Genomic DNA, 17,964 nt, shown 5'->3' on the forward strand with positions numbered 1-17,964 from the left:
ACATACAAGTAATAAAAATATATGCAAATTAGACTATAAAATTACCAATGATAATAATTAAAAATTAATTGTGTCTAACCAAATTTATAACCTACAAGAATCTATATTCTCATATTTATTATATTTTACTATTATAAACAATATAATAAATTTATAACTCCAATAATTAATTTATTAATTTCTATAAATAACTCATCAAATGTAATAAACATATATATTACAAATGTCATAATAATTTATTAACTATAATAAATTTTACGTTTCAAATTTCATACTATTTGAACTACTTATATAAGTCTCTTATCACTATTGGGTCAATTCTGGAGCCCATTGTTCACATTGTCTACAAAAATAATTGTCTACCTAGCAAAATCATTCTTCAAATAACATCAAATTTAGCACAAAAAAATTATTTTCGCACTACACAATATCTCAAACTTACTCAATGGAGCATCATTCTTTAGATAATATCACCAAACAAACAGACAATTAGTTTATCAAAATTTGCGTAGTTCGTTTATGGAAAACATTAACACCCACAAATGAAGAAGAGTTTCTTTTCTTATAAATGATTATATTAGATGAAAAAGTACAAAACAAACATATTTATTATATTTTTAATTGTATTTTTAAATTGAACATTTTTCAACACTATTTTAAATTTGCATCACTTGAGACATTGTCTGACAGAGTGGCCAAAGAAAAATATTAACAGGTAATTTTGTTTTATACTATTTCAATTATTCTTATTAAAAATAACTTATTTAAAAAAAATCTACACAATTTTGTTCTTTTAATTGTAGATGTCATTGGAAAACTGCATACACATCAAAAGATCAAGGAAAAAAAAAATCATACAAATTCAAGACACATCTTTGAAAGAAGAACATACATACAAAGATGGAACAAACAACACAATAGAAAGTATATATAACACAACAATTCATAAAGAGTATGTCTTTACAGGAATGTACGACAGAAAGAAGAAAGCAACATCTCTAACAATAACTAATAAAGAAAAAGAAGAACGAGCGTCACATAAGAAGACTAAGTCCATCAACCAAAACAAATGCAAAAATCAAACCACCAAATAAAAATATCACTTTGTACAACTCTAACATCCAAATCTTTTGTACTATGAATTATTTTAAACAAAACATCTTTTAAATTTAATTTTACTTTATATATATTAATTTAATTCTATAAAATATAATCAATTTTAATATTTATTATATACTATTATTAATTTACCGCCCGCGCATCACGCGGATTTCATTCTAGTTTGTATAATTATAAATTGATAATTGTGTTGTATGTATTTAAGAAGGGAATGAATTCATTTATATTCTCTCCATTTTTTTCTTTAATTATTTTATAAAATATGATCTCTAATCAGGAATCAGATATTTTTAAGTAGGATGGAAAAAAAATTAATAATAAAAAATTATTATTGACAAAACAAAAAGATTAAGAGAACCTATTTCTATTTAAAAAAACTTACTATTATTAAAAGATTTTTAATGACTTCACAAAAGAGATTGAACTAAATAAATAATTTTGATAATTATAAAAATACTTTTTTTAATCCTAATTTCTCTCCACATTTACTCTGTAGGTTACAAAAATACTTTTCAAAACTAAATTCCACTAGTAGCACATCTTTCAAGTATATTTGTTTCTCCCATCATATTTAATTTTAGAGTTTTATTTTCTAATTTTTTATGGTTAATTATGAGCTTTTTTATAATAGACAAAATAAAGAACTAAATGTTTAACTATCTTTAAATTAAAATAATAAAATTTATATACAATTAAAATTATAAATTTAGTAATAATAAAATTTTCATTTTACTACTTTACCAACTTTTTTACCATATATCCTCTCAAAAATTTTTCGCTTAGCATCAAACCAAAAATACTTTTCAAGGCTCAATTTTATTTAGTAGCATATTTTCCAAGTACATTTTTTTTTTGTTTAGACTAATTTTAGAGCATTATTTTTTTTATTGTTTATAGTCAATTATGAGTTTTATTTTAATTCTAAAATTTTTTCTTTTCCTATTCCCATCACAGTTGTATAAATTTTTTTAGTTATATGTAATTGCAATAAAAATATCTTGTCTTTGTATAATTATGAATATAGTTTAAAAACTTTTTAAGAATAAAAAATCATACAAATTTTATTTTTTAATATGTCTTTTATGTTACTTAATTAAAAAATTATTTTTTATTCAAATAAAATTACAAATACTTTTAATATTAAAAAAAATTAAGTATGATCTAAATGTTAAATAACTTTTTAAATAATTTTAAAAAATATTGTTTTTCCCAATATCCAATTGGGAAGTGATTCTTCCCTTATCTTTTTTTGGTCAGAGATTCTTCCCTTTTCTGTTTTCAACGCAATTTCAAATCGGGGGCTGAGTGAATTGCTATATAAATTGCGAAAAGCACAGCATTCGATTTCAATTTCCAAGCATGGATAAGAAGAAGCAGAGGCAATCGACTATGGAGAAGAAGAAGAAGAAGCAACAGCTGAATGAGAATCACAAGAGCAAGAGCATTGACGACATTTTCCCTCTTGAGCTGATTCACAGAATCCTAGTGAGGGTTCCGCTCAAACATCTCGGTCGCCTCAAGTGTGTTTCGAAGCTTTGGAACGCTCTCATTTCCGATCCCGACTTTGCGAAATCACATGTTCACTTCTCTGCCGCACCCACCCATGTATGCCTCTTCATAAATGACTACTCCAAGGCTTGCTCCGTTGACATTGACGCAGTATTTCACCGCCACAAGCGTGCTACTGCAGCAAAAGAGGTATCTCTCCCTTTCGAGACGAACACACCTTTTGATTTTGAAGTTATGTGCTCCTGCAGAGGGCTTGTTCTCTTATACCGAGCCCCGCATTTTTTTATCGTATGGAACCCAGTAATTGGATCCAGCAAAAGAGTTTCCTACTCTCACATTGTTTCTCGTAGTGACCGCAAGAACTTTATGTTTCCCGTTAGTGCGTGTTTGTATGGATTTGGTTATGATGTTTCACAGGATGACTACTTAGTTGTTGTAGCTTCTCAGGATAAGAATGGCCAAGAGCACTTTGATTGCTTGTCTTTGAGAACCAATTCATGGACTAATCTTGATTTTGCACTCTCCAAACCCTTGGGTAGTAGCAACTGGAAATCTCGTGGGTTCTTCTTGAATGGCGCTATTCATTGGTCATCCCGCACTCTTAGAGTTAGAGATTATAGTATTCTTATATTTGATTTGAAGGAAAGAAGTTTCTCAACCATATCTATGCCTGAACAAGTGATGGGTTATCTCAATCCCACTCTTCTCGCCCTACTAGGAGGGTGCCTGGCCTTGTATTCTTATGAATACGGTAAAACTAACATATGGGTGATGAAAGAATACAAAGTGCATTCATCTTGGATTTTCTATCAGTTTTTTAGTGGTGGATCTGCGCCTCTATGCTTATCCAATGGTAGTGACATTGTTGCACTACGGTCTTTTCCGATATCTAACTTATGGTTTGTCAAATATGATGTCAGACGAGAGCTCTTCCAATTCCAATGTCTTGAGTATCCTCATCTGGAACAATTTAAAGGTCGTTCTCGTCGGTACATTGTATACACAGAGAGTCTCGTGCGAGTCCCTAGTGAGATTAAGGATAAGAAGAAGAAAATGGTATGTAACTATTCTCCTAAGGATTGCACTATTGTTATTCCTCATAGTTTTCATTGCTTTGTGATTAATTAAAAATACCTAGCAAGATGCATTATGCATCAAGTTGCAATCAGATGCGGCTTTTGGCTGTTTGAATTTATCAATGCTTATGGAATAATTGATCACTGTCTTGTCTTGCTTCCTGAAGCCTATTCTTGTGGTGAGGGGTTTTAAGCTATTTCTTTTTTTCATGTCTAATTCCGTGCTTCTCTTTTCTATAGGCCATCAGAATCACAAGATCGATGTCAAACAAGGAAAGAGAACGACTCAACAGAGACACTTAATTATGTTGTAAATAAAGTGTTGGCAAGTTCAGCTGGAAGAAGCTTCTAGGGAACTTTGTTTTATTTTGCTTTTGCATTAAAGTATGATTTCCGTTCCAACTATGAATGTGAAAAACTGGAACATTTGAAAGTGCAGATAGAGTTTCCTACTTTCCTCTAGTAGAATCCAATCTCTTATATTTTCTACTTGATCTTTATTCAATATTGCCTTGGTTGAGTTACTATGTCTACGCAGAATCTCACACATCAGAATGAGAGATTTAACATGTAAACTAATTGTTAATTTGTCAATTCAGTTTGGTCTTTAGTAGTAAGTATTTCAGTATCTTGTTTGTTGGGATTACAGCTGGGATATTTGTGCTTGCCACTTGAATTGAATTCTTCACTGTTCATAGAGCATGTGCTCCTAGGTCTTTCTTTCACGGTAGGTTAATTGAACCACGTTAAATTTTCTATTTTCAACTTATTTTTTGTTGTATCTGATAAGAAGCCTTGTAGCATGTGAATCCTTGTAAAACCTCCATAGAAAGGAGTTGGTTGAGATATGTGCTTGATTACCTTATTAGGAAACAGAACAGACATGCATGCTAAAACAGAACAGGCTTTTATTATTTGAGTGTACACATTAAGAATATCATATGTCTGAATCACATGAGATCCCAATTTTAGGGTTAGTAAATGATCCTTTTAGTAAACCTTTGGCAATCCGTTTATATGCTGCTTCAGTTAAGTGTACACCATCCCAAGTTATGAACTGGGATGGATCATTACAACTAATCAACCCCGGTTCACCACAGTGCTTCACCGGTGCATTGTGATAGTTTGCATTCGCAAGTGGACAGCAAGAATCTAGAATCGATTTTGTGAATCCTGATAGCACAAACAAACCACAACTTATGAGGAATAATAGAATCATATGTGATTGTTCAAAGATGATATATCATTCAAGAAATTATGCAGAAAAAAGAAGAGTTAAGTACCAAATTGTGTTGGAGATTGATATAATTGCAGGGAAGCATGGTAATAATCTGCATAGATGATATTAACACCGGGGTGAAGCTGTCGAAGCCGATTTAATTCAGCAAGAAGTTGGTTGTTATAGTAGTCAGCAAAATTGTTATAGGACTTCAAACATCCAGCTTCATCATAATCCTCCACATCAGTACTGGGGTGATTTCTCAAATAGAAAAAGCTGCATCCGAGAGCGAAGTTTCCGGGAACTACGAGAGTTTGAGCCCCCAAATCAATCAATTTCTGACAATCATAAAACTCACCAAGGTAGAGTTATATATGGATTATGATTCAAAATAATTCTTAAATGCTGGCTTCATAAGATACTCTCAGATTTTATATAATTATCTTAAATGCTTGCTTCATAAGATATTCAAATGTATTAATGCTTCCAAAACTCTTACATTGATGGCCCAAGAGATTTTATTAATCACAAGTGGTACATATGTGGTGGCTTCTTCTATAGGCCTGCCTAGAAAGAAAAGATAGTTGAAATCATTGCCACCAATCTCACCCACAAGAAACAAAGAGCTCCCAAAAACTTGTTTACACCCTGCAAAATTAGAGGACTATCCCATAAGTTTCAACTGGAGCATTATTGCAGCTTGCCTGTGCCCAATTGAAAAGAACAACTGGAAGATTATTACCTGAAGAAGAGTTACAGATAGAAGGAAGCAAGTCCATGAACCAATCAAACTGGACCCCCAGAGAATAGTTGGTGGGAACAAGAACGTCATAGAGACCCTTCTCCACAAAGAAGCTAATATCCAAAGCAGTGGCACCTCCAACTGCAAAGTTCACTCCCTCCAATGAGTTCCAATCTTTTATCTTCCCTTTCTTGATTCCCAGGTAAGGTTTTAGCAATGGAACCCCAATCTGCTCAGCTGCAAACACAAAGAAGAACATAAGAACAAGAGAGAGAGAAGGGACGACGGTTATGTTATTAGTTATTACCAAGGAAATCGATGATAAGTCGGCCATCAGAAAATCTTCCAGTGGGAAAATGAAAGAAGGTGTCTCCATATGGAGGGTCCAAAACCAGATATGTGGAAGGTGATAGGTCTTCAGTGTCATAGTATAAGTTTCCGGTGTCAGCAATGGAATCTCCGAAGCTGTATATTGCACTATAGCACCGGCTTGAAGCACTAGCCGTGCTCGTATGAATAAGAGCTGCTACTGATAGAAACCAAACCCAAGAAGAAGAAGCAGCAGTCGCCTTAGCCATGCGAATTCTGCTATCTAATTCTGAAGGTAAAGTTCTTACATTATTTTTCTATTTTCTTTATTCGGATTATTCTAAACTCAGGAAGCACCGAAGCACGTTGGTAGTTGGTACGACTAACACGATATATTCTAATAATTTATGTCTACCACCAACTCCCGAGTCCGCACCCTCCCCACGCTAAACATATGGTATTAAAATAATGGAAATATATTTTTATTAAGAAAATGTTTCTTAATAATTTTAGTAGGATTAACCTGTTGACATTTTGATATTATTAAAACTAAACAAAACTTAAACAGCAAAAGCATTATTGGATTGGAATAGTGAAGAGAGCAAAGCACACAAATGACACATGGGTTTGTAATACACTAATAAGTGTCTTAAGTGAGTGCCAAATGCCAATAAGTGTCAATCTTCCACTTGTGCACCCCATTTTCCAACCAACAAAAAAAAAACAAGAGTCATTAACTCACTTCTTCCTCGTGAATCACGGAAATGAATTTTATAAATTATGATATATCACTTTTAATTTTATAAGTAAGATAAAAAATAAATATAAAAAAATAAAAGATTAAATTTAATATTAGACACCATCCAATTTTTTTTTTTTTTCAATGAAGAAAATTTACTCTCCTAAATTACCTACAGCTACAAGGCTACAACCCTCTATGCATGGATATCGATGCGGTGGTCAAAGGTAGTTGGTGACCAGATGTTTTCAGTGGCCAGCCGCACTACAATCGCCTTTTCTTTTTTTTGGACATCACAACAATGACTTTCGGATAAAGGCTATATTATTAATTCGACTCGTTACCCCATGAGGCCAATTTTCATATACAGTTTATTTATATTTTTTATTTTTAAATTTATTTTATATTAATTTTAAAATATAAATATTAATAAAAAATATTTTGTATTTAAATTAAAAAATATCAAAAAATCAAAATAAATAAGTGTTTTAGTTTAAACTTTAAATAATTGACATTTTTACACATTTATAAATTCAAATTTTGTATTTTAATTTAAATAAATCACTTGTGCAGGGATATTTTTAGTGGCAAATTGACAACACTACTGTACATTAGTTGATAACAACATGTGAAATTCTTTTAAGGGAGCTACTCAAATGAAGATGCAAAAAACATCTTTTTATGAAGATGCTTTGTATAAAAGTGTGATTTATTGATTTGGCCACACTTCAAATAAAAACAACACTTTTATAACATATCAAAATCTAACCCTACACTCCATCATCTAAGGGTCAAAAAGAAAAATCATCACATGAAGACAATTATAATATCTTCATGGGAGTACCCACCTTCTTTTAAAACCTCCACAGAAAAAGGAGTTTGCTGAGATATGTGCTTAATTACCTTATTAGGAAACAGAACAGTCATGCATGCTAAAACCGAACAGACTTTTGTTGTTTCTGTGTACACACATTAAGTATATCATTGTGTCCGAGTCGCATCACATGAGATCCTAATTTTAGGGTTAGTAAATGATCACAGAAAAAGGAGTTTGTTGAGATATGTGCTTAATTACCTTATTAGGAAACAGAACAGTCATGCATGCTAAAACCGAACAGACTTTTGTTGTTTCTGTGTACCCTAAAAAGTATATCATTGTGTCTGAGTCACATCACATGAGATCCTAATTTTAGGGTTAGTAAATGATCCTTCTAGTAAACCTTTGGCAATCCATTTATATGCGGATTAATAGTCAAATTAATTAAATTAGTCTCTGAAAAATGAAATATTTTTTAAATTTATTTTTGAAAGATTTTTTTAATCAAATTGATCCTTTAAAAATTACGAATTAATCATATCTGTCTTTCATTTTCTCCATTTATAATTTTCGTTAACGATTGATGATGTGAAATATTAACTGATAATATACATAACATATAACATGTTTAATTAGACGTTGACTAAATATGTTTATGAAAATCTATCAAATTTAGTTATTAGGTCATATTAGGAATAAAATTTTTGTAATTGAAAAAAATGACTAAATTAATAGATTTTCATAAACATATTTGGTCAATATCTAATTAGACATATCAGGTATAATATATGTTATCAATTAACGTTTTACAACATAAACTTTTGAAAAAAAATTGTTAATGGAGTAATTGAAGGACAAATATGATTAATTCGCAATATTTGAAGGATTAATTTAATTAAAAAAATATTTTAAGAATGAATTTAAAAAATCTTATTTTTCAAAAGACTAATTTAATTATTAACCCATTTATATGCTTCTTCAGTTAAGTGTACACCATCTCAAGTGATGAGTTTGGAAAACTCTAAAATTAATATGATGATGATCAAACATTATTAAAATAATTAATTACAAAATTATTAATTTAAATTTTGAATCACATATGTTGATTAATAATTTTGTTGCTTGCAGACTTAGCAATTGGGCATAAAGAAATTTGAAACCCAAAATTGTTGACAAAATATTCAGTATTGGTACAAAAAGGATATATGATATATGGCTGAATTATTATGTTAGTTGGGTCAGAATTTATTGAGCAAGTCCAATTACTTATTGTTACAAGACCAACAAAGTGGTTGGTCCAAAATTGAAAAAGAGAGAAAGCAAAGACTATATACTTCCACAAATGCCACACCCTTCATTTGATGAAATCCAAAATTTGATTAAATGAATTTAATGCAGACATTTGTAACATAAAAAAGAAAATACAATTGATTTGATGGCATTTAATTTCTACACGTTACAAGACATGGAAAAGAGAAGTGGGTTTTTAATTGAATGTAGTTGATTTTAATTTCCTTTTTTATTTCCTTTGAAAGCTTTTTCACTCTTCTCTCTTTATAGTCGGCCACCTCACTGTCAAAGAAGAAAATAGTATAAGCAAGTAATCAGAAAAAGGAAGCAGAAGTTATGGACAAGCAAGAAAAGGGCTAAGGTGATGATGGCCCTTGCAAAAAGAAGATCAACAGTAAGGCGTGGTTGAGATCTTTGCCACTTATGGTAAGAAGTTGTGAAGAAGTCTCAAGATCACCATGCCTAAAAATGGTGGAAGATCCAACTTGGTTAGAGAAGAAGATCCCTGGGATATGGCTCGTCTCTATTTTGTGGTCATCCATCACAGAAGGTAGCTACTGTAGCTACATGGAGGAGGAAGCAGAAGTGGAGCAGAAGTGGAGCAGGATGAGCTGTCAATGATTAAGCACTCATCAAGGGTCAGAAATCCTTCTTGGGGACCAAGTCAATATGGAATGCTCAGATTGATAAAACTTGATGAGAAGGAATGACAGAGAGGTAATTGCATGTTGGTTTTAGCGTTCGGTTCCCTCTCTTCTCTCTCTGTCCGAACCAGTTTGATGTTGAAGAAGAAGAAGTTGGCTCGGTTCAACCGTTTCAACCTTTGAGGCTTCTCTTTCTATAATAAGGGTGAACAGTCAAAACTTGAAGTAAGGAGAAAAGAGTGGAAAGCACAGAGTTCTTATAACTACCCAAGCTAACAGAAGTTCTTCTCCTTCAATGGGTTTCATTTTGTATTTTCTTTAAGTTTTGTCTGTCTTGAGTCTCATGGTAAAAAAAGGCAAACAGTGTGATTTGTAAGAAAAAATCAGTGAGCGAAAAAAGACAGTGTACAAAATTAAAGAAAAAGTCATAGGTGTCTTAGAGGTCCTTTGTACATCTATGTATTGTGTATCATGATTCTGTGAGAATCTCCTTGCAAGTTGGGTTAGCACTTAGCAGTTGAAAGCTTGGTAGGTGACCAAGTCAAGTTCAGGATTGGAGATAGATTCTAGACTTGTCCCAAATAGGAAGGGTAGTTCCTAGGGAGAATTGGTGTCTATAATCTGTCTGATTATAGTGAAATTTTATCATTGTTGTGATGGAAACTGGATGTAGGCTGCACTGCACTTAGCAGCTGAACCAAGATACTTTTAGATGTGATTCTCTCTTTCTCTTCTACTCAATTTCTGATTCTGTTCGTATGAGACAAAATTAAAAAATATCTCTTCACTAGTTACGAGACAAAAAATAGAAATATCTCCTCAATCAAATCAAAAAGATAACAAATGTTACTAAACAAAAAAAATACTAAGATTCAATCCCCCTACTCTTAACTATTAATAAGCATCACCAAAATATATACTGATTTCAACTAACAGGTAAGTAAATTTGTGTGCAATTCTTTTATTTTTTAAGTTTTGCCGAACACTTTAGTTTCCACCAAATTAATTATCATTTTATAAATATTTCTCATATTTAATTTACTAGAAGTGGACCATACCCATAATTCACCCCCTTCTTTATGGCAACCATTCAATCACTGGCTGGTTACTTAGATCTGTCCATGGGCATGGACCTTTCTATCTGCATTATTGGCACGTGGCAAGTACAATTATGAAATTCAAATACAGTTAATAACTCTTAGCTATCAATGAATTAATAGTCAAATTAATTTTTAAAAAATAAGACATTTTTTAAATTTATTCTTAAAAAATTTTTTAATCAAATTTATCATTCAAAAATTGTGAATTAATTATATTTATTTTTCGGTCACTTTATTAACAATTTTCTCCAAATATTAATGTTGTAAAACGTTAATTAATAACATATATAATATCTGATATGTCTAATTAGATATTGACCAAATATATTTATGAAAATTTATTTATTTAGTCATTTTCTCTAATTACAAAAATTCTATTCCTAATATGACCTAAGTGACAAAATTTGTTAGATTTTCGTAAACATATTTAGTCAATGTCTCATAATTGAATATGTTATATATCATATATGCTATTAGTTAGCATTTCACATCATTAATCGTTGACGAAAATTATGAGTGGAAAAAATGAATGATAGATATGATTAATTTGTAATCTTTAAGGAACCAATTTGATTAAAAAAATTCTTTCAGGAGACGAATTTAAAAAATATTTTATCTTTTAAGGACTAATTTAACTATTAACTTGTTATCAACTAAGTTAATTGCACCTGAATTTTTATTTTTTAAAAACTTATCTACAATTATATTTACGTGAAATTAATAATTAACTACAAAATTAGATGATTTGATATATTTAATTAAATTAAAATATAATAATTTTTAAGTATCAGTTTTCTATAAAAACAATTATACGTGCGTTTGCATCGTTATTTACTGCGAGAAACTAATGGTTTTGTCAATTATTTACCCTTAAAAATCTATGCTCAATTATTCATCTTGAATATGAATCCAAATATCTCCATCCTTTTTATATTAATATTTTTATTATTTTCAATTGTTAATATTAATGAGTAGCACACTTTCTTAAAAAATAAATAAATACGCATATATCTTTTGTACAAGTACACAATGATGTATCCAAAAATTTAGGCATCAGTTAAAATAAAAATGATAGATAAATATAATAAATAATTTTATTTAATTAGTGAATGATTCAAACTTAATTTTTAAGTGGTTTAATAAACTTATTAATTCTTGCACTTCTTTTTGGAAGCTTTAGCAATTTCAGAAAAATAAGGAAGTGGAAGGTCGACCATGATAAGGACGTAAAGAATAATTATCTGAAATAATTTAAAATTCTTACTTTAGGGTAATGCTTATCAACACACCAACCACATACTCAATTTTATTACATTTATATTACAAACAATACATTGTTCCCAATTCTTACACAGTAGTAATTAATAATGGGTAATGTTAGGTAGACAAAAATAAAAAATAGTCAGAATTTATCTTATTTAACATTAATTAATTATCGTAATAATTAATGAATATTAAATAAGACAAGATATGACTATTTTTGGCTGATTTTCTTTAGTTACCAAATATTTCCGATCCGTTAATATAATGACCAATTCTTGTGTAGGAATATTTTTCGGGAGAACATATAACAATACAGGACAATGGCTGATCTCAAGGTATGGTAGAGTTTAATATTAAAACCTCTAAATTAAAAATAGGAGCTAATATATATATACATACCAAAACTAGGGTAAATGTGGTAACATCATATCACTGAATCACATGATGATGAGATACTAATTTTAGGCTTAGTGTATAAACCTTTCAATAGAGCTTTGGCAATCCATTTATATGCTGCTTCAGTTAAGTGTATACCATCCCATGAAATATATTTGGATGGATCATCACAAGCAATCACCGTTGGATCTCCACAACGCACCGAAGAATCGTAATTATAATTCGCATTTTCAGGAACACAGCAAGCATTTTGAGTTGAATTTGTGAATCCTGCATTAGCACGAAGAAACAACGGTACAATTATTGATAATTAATTAACCACGAGATCCTCCATTGTATTGTAAATCTAATATTATATATAGGAAATAATAAACAAAACATGGGATAGTACATTATATTGGAAGCCAAAATTAAATAACCACCACATGAAACACATGCATATGGTGACCGGTGAATAATCTCAACGAGATCGCAAAAAATCTATTATTTTATCTTATTAATTTTATAATTAGAATGTGTCAAATGTTATTCTTTTATTATAATTGAAACTAATTTTTTTTTTAAAAAAATTAAAGAATTCTCTTTTCTTTTTTTTTTTATTTTTCTCATTCTTTCGTTCACTTTATTTCTCTTATATATTATTATCAATGACTAATTATAAATTTGACAATCAAAATATGAAACATGATATTTTTTAATTGTATTAAAATTAAAATTAAAATATAGCTATATTATATATTTTATTATATATTATTAACTAATTTAATAACTAAAATCTATCACACGACACTTTTTTATTAAAATTGAGAGAAAATATTTTTCTCCAAAATTAATAAACTCCCTTCTTACATTTCCTTATCTACTTCTCTCCCTTTTTCTATTTCTATCTATCCTTCTCACTCTATATATAATTTACAATTTATATTTTATATTAATAATTTAACAAATCAAAATGTCACCAAATATTTTTTCATTACAATTAAAATATTTTTTTTTCTAAAATTAACAAATTTTCTCTCTTATTCTTTATCTTTTTCTCTCTTTTCTGTTATTTTCTATTTTTCTTTATCTTTCTGTTCTACAAAAAATAAAATTAATAAAATAATATAATTCAAATAAAAATATTATTATTATATACATGTTTTTGGTTTTTTATTTAATTTTAAGTATTCACCGTTTATCTTTTTAATTTATATTTTTTTATTTTTTTCTTCAAATATTTATTACATATAATTTGAAGAGAATACTAATGTTGTAATTAAAAATTATAATCAAGATTCAATTATATTGTTAAAAAAATTAATTTTAAATTAATTTTATAACTATCAATATAATTTTTATGCTAATATCTAATTATATTTTTATATACATATAGAGAAAAAAATTATTTTTAAATAGCAAGTATAAAAATTATTATTTTTATTTATGCAACAGACTTAACACCTAATCAAATGTAAAATTATACATGCTAATTTTTTCAAATTTTAGATAACAAATATTAAAAAAATTAAACTCTTTCACATAAAAATAATAACTAAAAATCTTATTATTTTGATTTTTTTTATTTATGGAGATCCTAGTCTTCTTAGTCGACGGGGACTTTTGTTCCTTACAACCTTTTTGTAAAAGTAATTTGATTCTATAAATATTTTGTATCATAATCTATAATGTCAGAACAAAATTGACGTAATTTTAAAAGATTATATTCCTATAATGTTATTACGGATAAAAATATTAGTATATATATACTTTAGGTCTTTTTATGATATCACTAATTTAACAAGTTAATAACTAATTTTAAAGTAGTATTTGAATTTTCGACACTTGTTTAAAAGAATAAGTGAGCTAATCGCTCACCAATCCAACTTTATTAAGGTTAAGATTTAGAATTTAAAATTTAAAATTTAATATAAAAAATAATTTCAAAAAATTTACTGGAAAAAAAAAACTCTTTGGTTAAACTTTTAAACAAAATAAGCAATACAATAAGCAAAAGAAAGATAAGAGATGAGTTATGCACCAAATAGGCTTGGAGATTGATATAATGAGAAGGCAGCATGATAATAATCTGCATAAATGATGTTTGTATGTGGATGAAGCACTTGAAGTCGATTGAGTTCAGCATAAAGCTTCTTGTTGTAATCTTTAGCAACCTTATTTAACCATTTGAGACAACCAGCATTATCATACTCTCCCATGTCAGTAGTATGGTATATATTCAAATAGAAGAAAGTGCATCCAAGAGGAAAGTTTCCGGGAACCAATAGAGTTTGAGCCCCCACATCAATTAATTTCTGAAAGCGATCATATAAAATAATGAGACGATTATGTGTTATAGTAGCATGTATTTATATTTGTATTTCAATAATAAAATATTACATACATTGATAGTTGAAGAGATTTCATTTATCACATTTGGCACGTACGTCCTCATTATTTCATCTACACTCTTATACTGAAAGAGAGGATGGTTGAGATCGTTGCCACCAATCTCCCCAACAAAAAACAAAGACTTTCCAAGAACTTCTTTACAGCCTGCAAAATAAGATCACATTTGCTCCTTACTTATATTATTTTAAGTACTGCCAAAAACAGTTAAGCTATTCTGCTGTTCATATTGCATCGACTTAATTAGTTTTCTTTTGTTATTATTAGGTTTAATTAGTTTGTTGGTGTATGTAGTCTTATCAAAATTTTAATTAGATATTTATATTTTTTTAATTAAATTTTTAGACTTTATATTAAAAATATTAAAATTAATGAAATATATTTTAAGGTAAAGCATACGACTTTTTGTCTCGAAAGTTTGACAAAAATTTCAAAAATACCGCTAAGTTTTATTTTGTTTCAATTTTGTCCCAAAAATTTTCGATTTGCATCAAATATACTCCTACTGGCTAAATTTTTTAAAAAATTAAGACTAATCTAACAATAATGCATGAAAATTATGCTTGATTTACTTGTGTTGAGGGTTGTTCTTATGAAATTGTTGTTGAATTGGTTTTAAATTTTTTGAAAAATTAACCATTAGGGTATATTTGATGCAAATAAAAAATTTTTGGGACAAAATTAAAACAAAATAAAATTTAGAGGTATTTTTGAAACTTTTATCATTCTATCGTTGAAAATATATATTGATAATAGCATGCATAAAACAATTAAGTATTTCTTGAATTAAAAAAAACACAATCATAAACAATAAAAAAGAAACTCTTACACCACCCATCTGAAAACGAAAATAAATTAATTCTTCAGGTCTAACCATAATGGATAATGAAAAGTTTAGTAGTGGGTTCGTTTGTTTAATTTGACTTGTCAACTCTCCCAAAAAAAAAAATAAATAAAAAAAACTCTTTTCCTAGAAAGTAAATAATTACTTTTTTATGTCGTGGCCTTGTCCCCAAAAAAATTGTTGATGTTTTGTTTTATTTATGTGCTTTTCTTTAATTCACATCATGTTATTGCAGAAGATAATTTTTATTTTTAGGTAAAATGTAATTTTCTTTGCCATAAAACAATTATTGAAGCCAAAAAGAACCGCTTATAAAATAATTTCTTTCTTAATACTTGTTTGTAAAATTTTAAAAATAATTTTTTTGAGTTTTTATCTTATAAAAAATAGTAGTATTAATGTTTAGTGCAAAAATTACAGCTTTTAAAAAAGTTATTTAAAAGTTTATAAAGAAGTTAAAAAAATGATTTCTCTCATAATAAATTTTTTTTATCACGTATTTCTTTTAAAATAAACACTTTTAAAACTAAAAATCTAAACACAAAATAACTTATTTATAAACTACTTTTAATATATTTATTTATTATTTAAGCTATCTTTTTAAAAGGACCTTAATTAGCTTAGGTCCAGTTTGGTTAAACAACTTAATTAAGTTTCTTTTGAAAAAATAGTTTAAATAATAAATAACTATATTAAAAGTAGCTTTAAAATAAGTTATTTTGTATTTGAATTTTTAGTTTTAAAAGTGCTTATTTTATAAAAATGTGGTAAAAAATAGTAGTATTACGAGAGAAGTCATTTTTTTTTAACTTCTCTATAAGCTCTTAAATAGTTTCTTAAAAAATCGTAATTTAGTTTTGAAAATTACACCAAACATTAATACTACTACTTTTCATAAGTCAAAAACTAAAAAAAAAAGTTACTTTTTAAGATTTTCAAATAGGCCCTAGTAGTTCAGTAAAGAAGACTCTAGTAGTTCAGTAATTTTAGTTATTATTTGATCGTTATAAATATATTGATTTACGTGTATAAATGCCTATAAATATAAATTATTATTATTAACAAAATATTAAACCAAAATGATAATATTTCATTCCTAATAATCTGAAGGAAGAGTGGGAGAGAAAAAGGAAAAATGATTACCTGAAGAAGAATTACAAATGGAAGGAAGCAAGTGTTGGAACCAATCTAGCTGCACTCCGAGAGAATAGTTGGTGGCAATATCATTTATACCCTTATCCACGAAGAAGCTGGGATCTAAAGCAGTGGCACCTCCAACTGCAAAGTTGACTCCCTCCTCCTTGGGATTCCAATCTCTTATCTTGCCATTCTTGATTCCCAAGTAAGGTTTCAGCAGCGGAATTCCCATGTGCTCAGCTATATACACAATTACACATATATTATTTAATTTTATTAAAAGAGTATAATTGAGAAAGTGTAAACTCAGCTGCAGTTGACTTCACGTGAAGTTAATAGTTAAAAATCGTTAGATAGATGAAAATTTACTCAAATTAGTTAAATTATCTAGTGACTCTCAATTATCCACTTCACGTGAAGTCCACTGCACCTGAATTTTCACCAATTAAAAAGAAGATCGAGCGAGATGCTACCAAAGAAATCGATGATAAGGCGGCCATTAGACCATCTTCCAGTTGGGTGATGGAAGTAGGTTTCACCATAAGGAAGGTTTAATACCAGAGATTGCGACGGTGGTATGTGATGATCGGTGTTGATGTCAAAGTATAAGTTTCCGGTGTCGGCAATGGAATCTCCGAAGCTGTATATGGTTGTGAAGCAGCGGCTGGAAACGGAGGAAGAAGCAGCCACGTGGAGGAGGACGATAAGAAGCTGAAGCGGTGCTGTCAAAATCTTGAGCCATGAAGAAGCCATGTGCTGTCCCTCTCACACCTCCAATTCTCTGGGTGTTGAAAATTCAGTGGCCTCCTCTTTCGCTCTTTTATAATCCTTTACGATTGAGATACAATTTTTTAATATTTTTGTTATTATTTAATTAATATAAATATTAAATTATTTTTAATAAATAAATTTTATTAATTTATATCTGTAAATTTAAAAAAATATAGATATAAATTGTAAATCGTATTAATATGTAAAATTTTGATAAATATAAATATAAATATAATTTATTATTAATTAAATATAATATTTATTGATTATATAGTATCGTTGTTCATATATATATTTACCATAAAATTGACACACCACCTAACATACATGTTCTTTCTTAGGAATCATTTTCACCTGAACAGTAGTGGTCAATAAAATGAATTTTCGTTAATATTTCTTTTTATAAATAACTTATTGACTTTAATAATGATTTACATATTTCTAGCAGTTATAAATTGTGATAAAAATAAAATCAAATTATGTGTATTAATTAAAGTTTGTATTTTTTTCCTCATTTTTTAATACCTTAAGTTAATCTTAGATAAATATGTAAAAGTATTCAGTTATATATGGGACCATGTCTGTGTTACATATAACTTCA

The 17,964-nt window shown here is 28.8% G+C and overlaps 3 protein-coding genes across 3 annotated transcripts; 1 reads left to right on the top strand and 2 right to left on the bottom strand.

Moving 5' to 3' along the window:
- The first annotated feature begins 2,330 nt into the window (after nt 1-2,330).
- Nucleotides 2,331-4,321, top strand: LOC112784578 (F-box/kelch-repeat protein At3g23880). Its single transcript, XM_025827842.3, has 2 exons — nt 2,331-3,684; nt 3,945-4,321. Exons 1-2 carry the CDS (start codon nt 2,479-2,481, stop codon nt 4,005-4,007), a joined length of 1,269 nt encoding a protein of 422 aa, XP_025683627.1. The 5' UTR covers nt 2,331-2,478; the 3' UTR covers nt 4,008-4,321.
- A 271-nt stretch (nt 4,322-4,592) lies between these two features.
- On the bottom strand, nt 4,593-6,590 carry LOC112784579 (GDSL esterase/lipase At1g31550). The gene is made up of 5 exons (XM_025827843.2): nt 5,973-6,590; nt 5,666-5,902; nt 5,423-5,571; nt 4,988-5,261; nt 4,593-4,877 (listed from the first exon to the last, which is right to left on the bottom strand). Exons 1-5 carry the CDS (start codon nt 6,241-6,243, stop codon nt 4,642-4,644), a joined length of 1,167 nt encoding a protein of 388 aa, XP_025683628.1. The 5' UTR covers nt 6,244-6,590; the 3' UTR covers nt 4,593-4,641.
- Nucleotides 6,591-11,835: 5,245 nt separating this feature from the next.
- On the bottom strand, nt 11,836-17,423 carry LOC112784580 (GDSL esterase/lipase At1g28580). Its single transcript, XM_025827844.2, has 5 exons — nt 17,066-17,423; nt 16,599-16,832; nt 14,607-14,758; nt 14,244-14,517; nt 11,836-12,493 (listed from the first exon to the last, which is right to left on the bottom strand). Exons 1-5 carry the CDS (start codon nt 17,343-17,345, stop codon nt 12,252-12,254), a joined length of 1,182 nt encoding a protein of 393 aa, XP_025683629.1. The 5' UTR covers nt 17,346-17,423; the 3' UTR covers nt 11,836-12,251.
- Nucleotides 17,424-17,964: the final 541 nt, after the last annotated feature.

This window comes from Arachis hypogaea, chromosome 20 (genome assembly GCF_003086295.3).
Source record: "Arachis hypogaea cultivar Tifrunner chromosome 20, arahy.Tifrunner.gnm2.J5K5, whole genome shotgun sequence".
Taxonomy (NCBI): domain Eukaryota; kingdom Viridiplantae; phylum Streptophyta; class Magnoliopsida; order Fabales; family Fabaceae; genus Arachis; species Arachis hypogaea.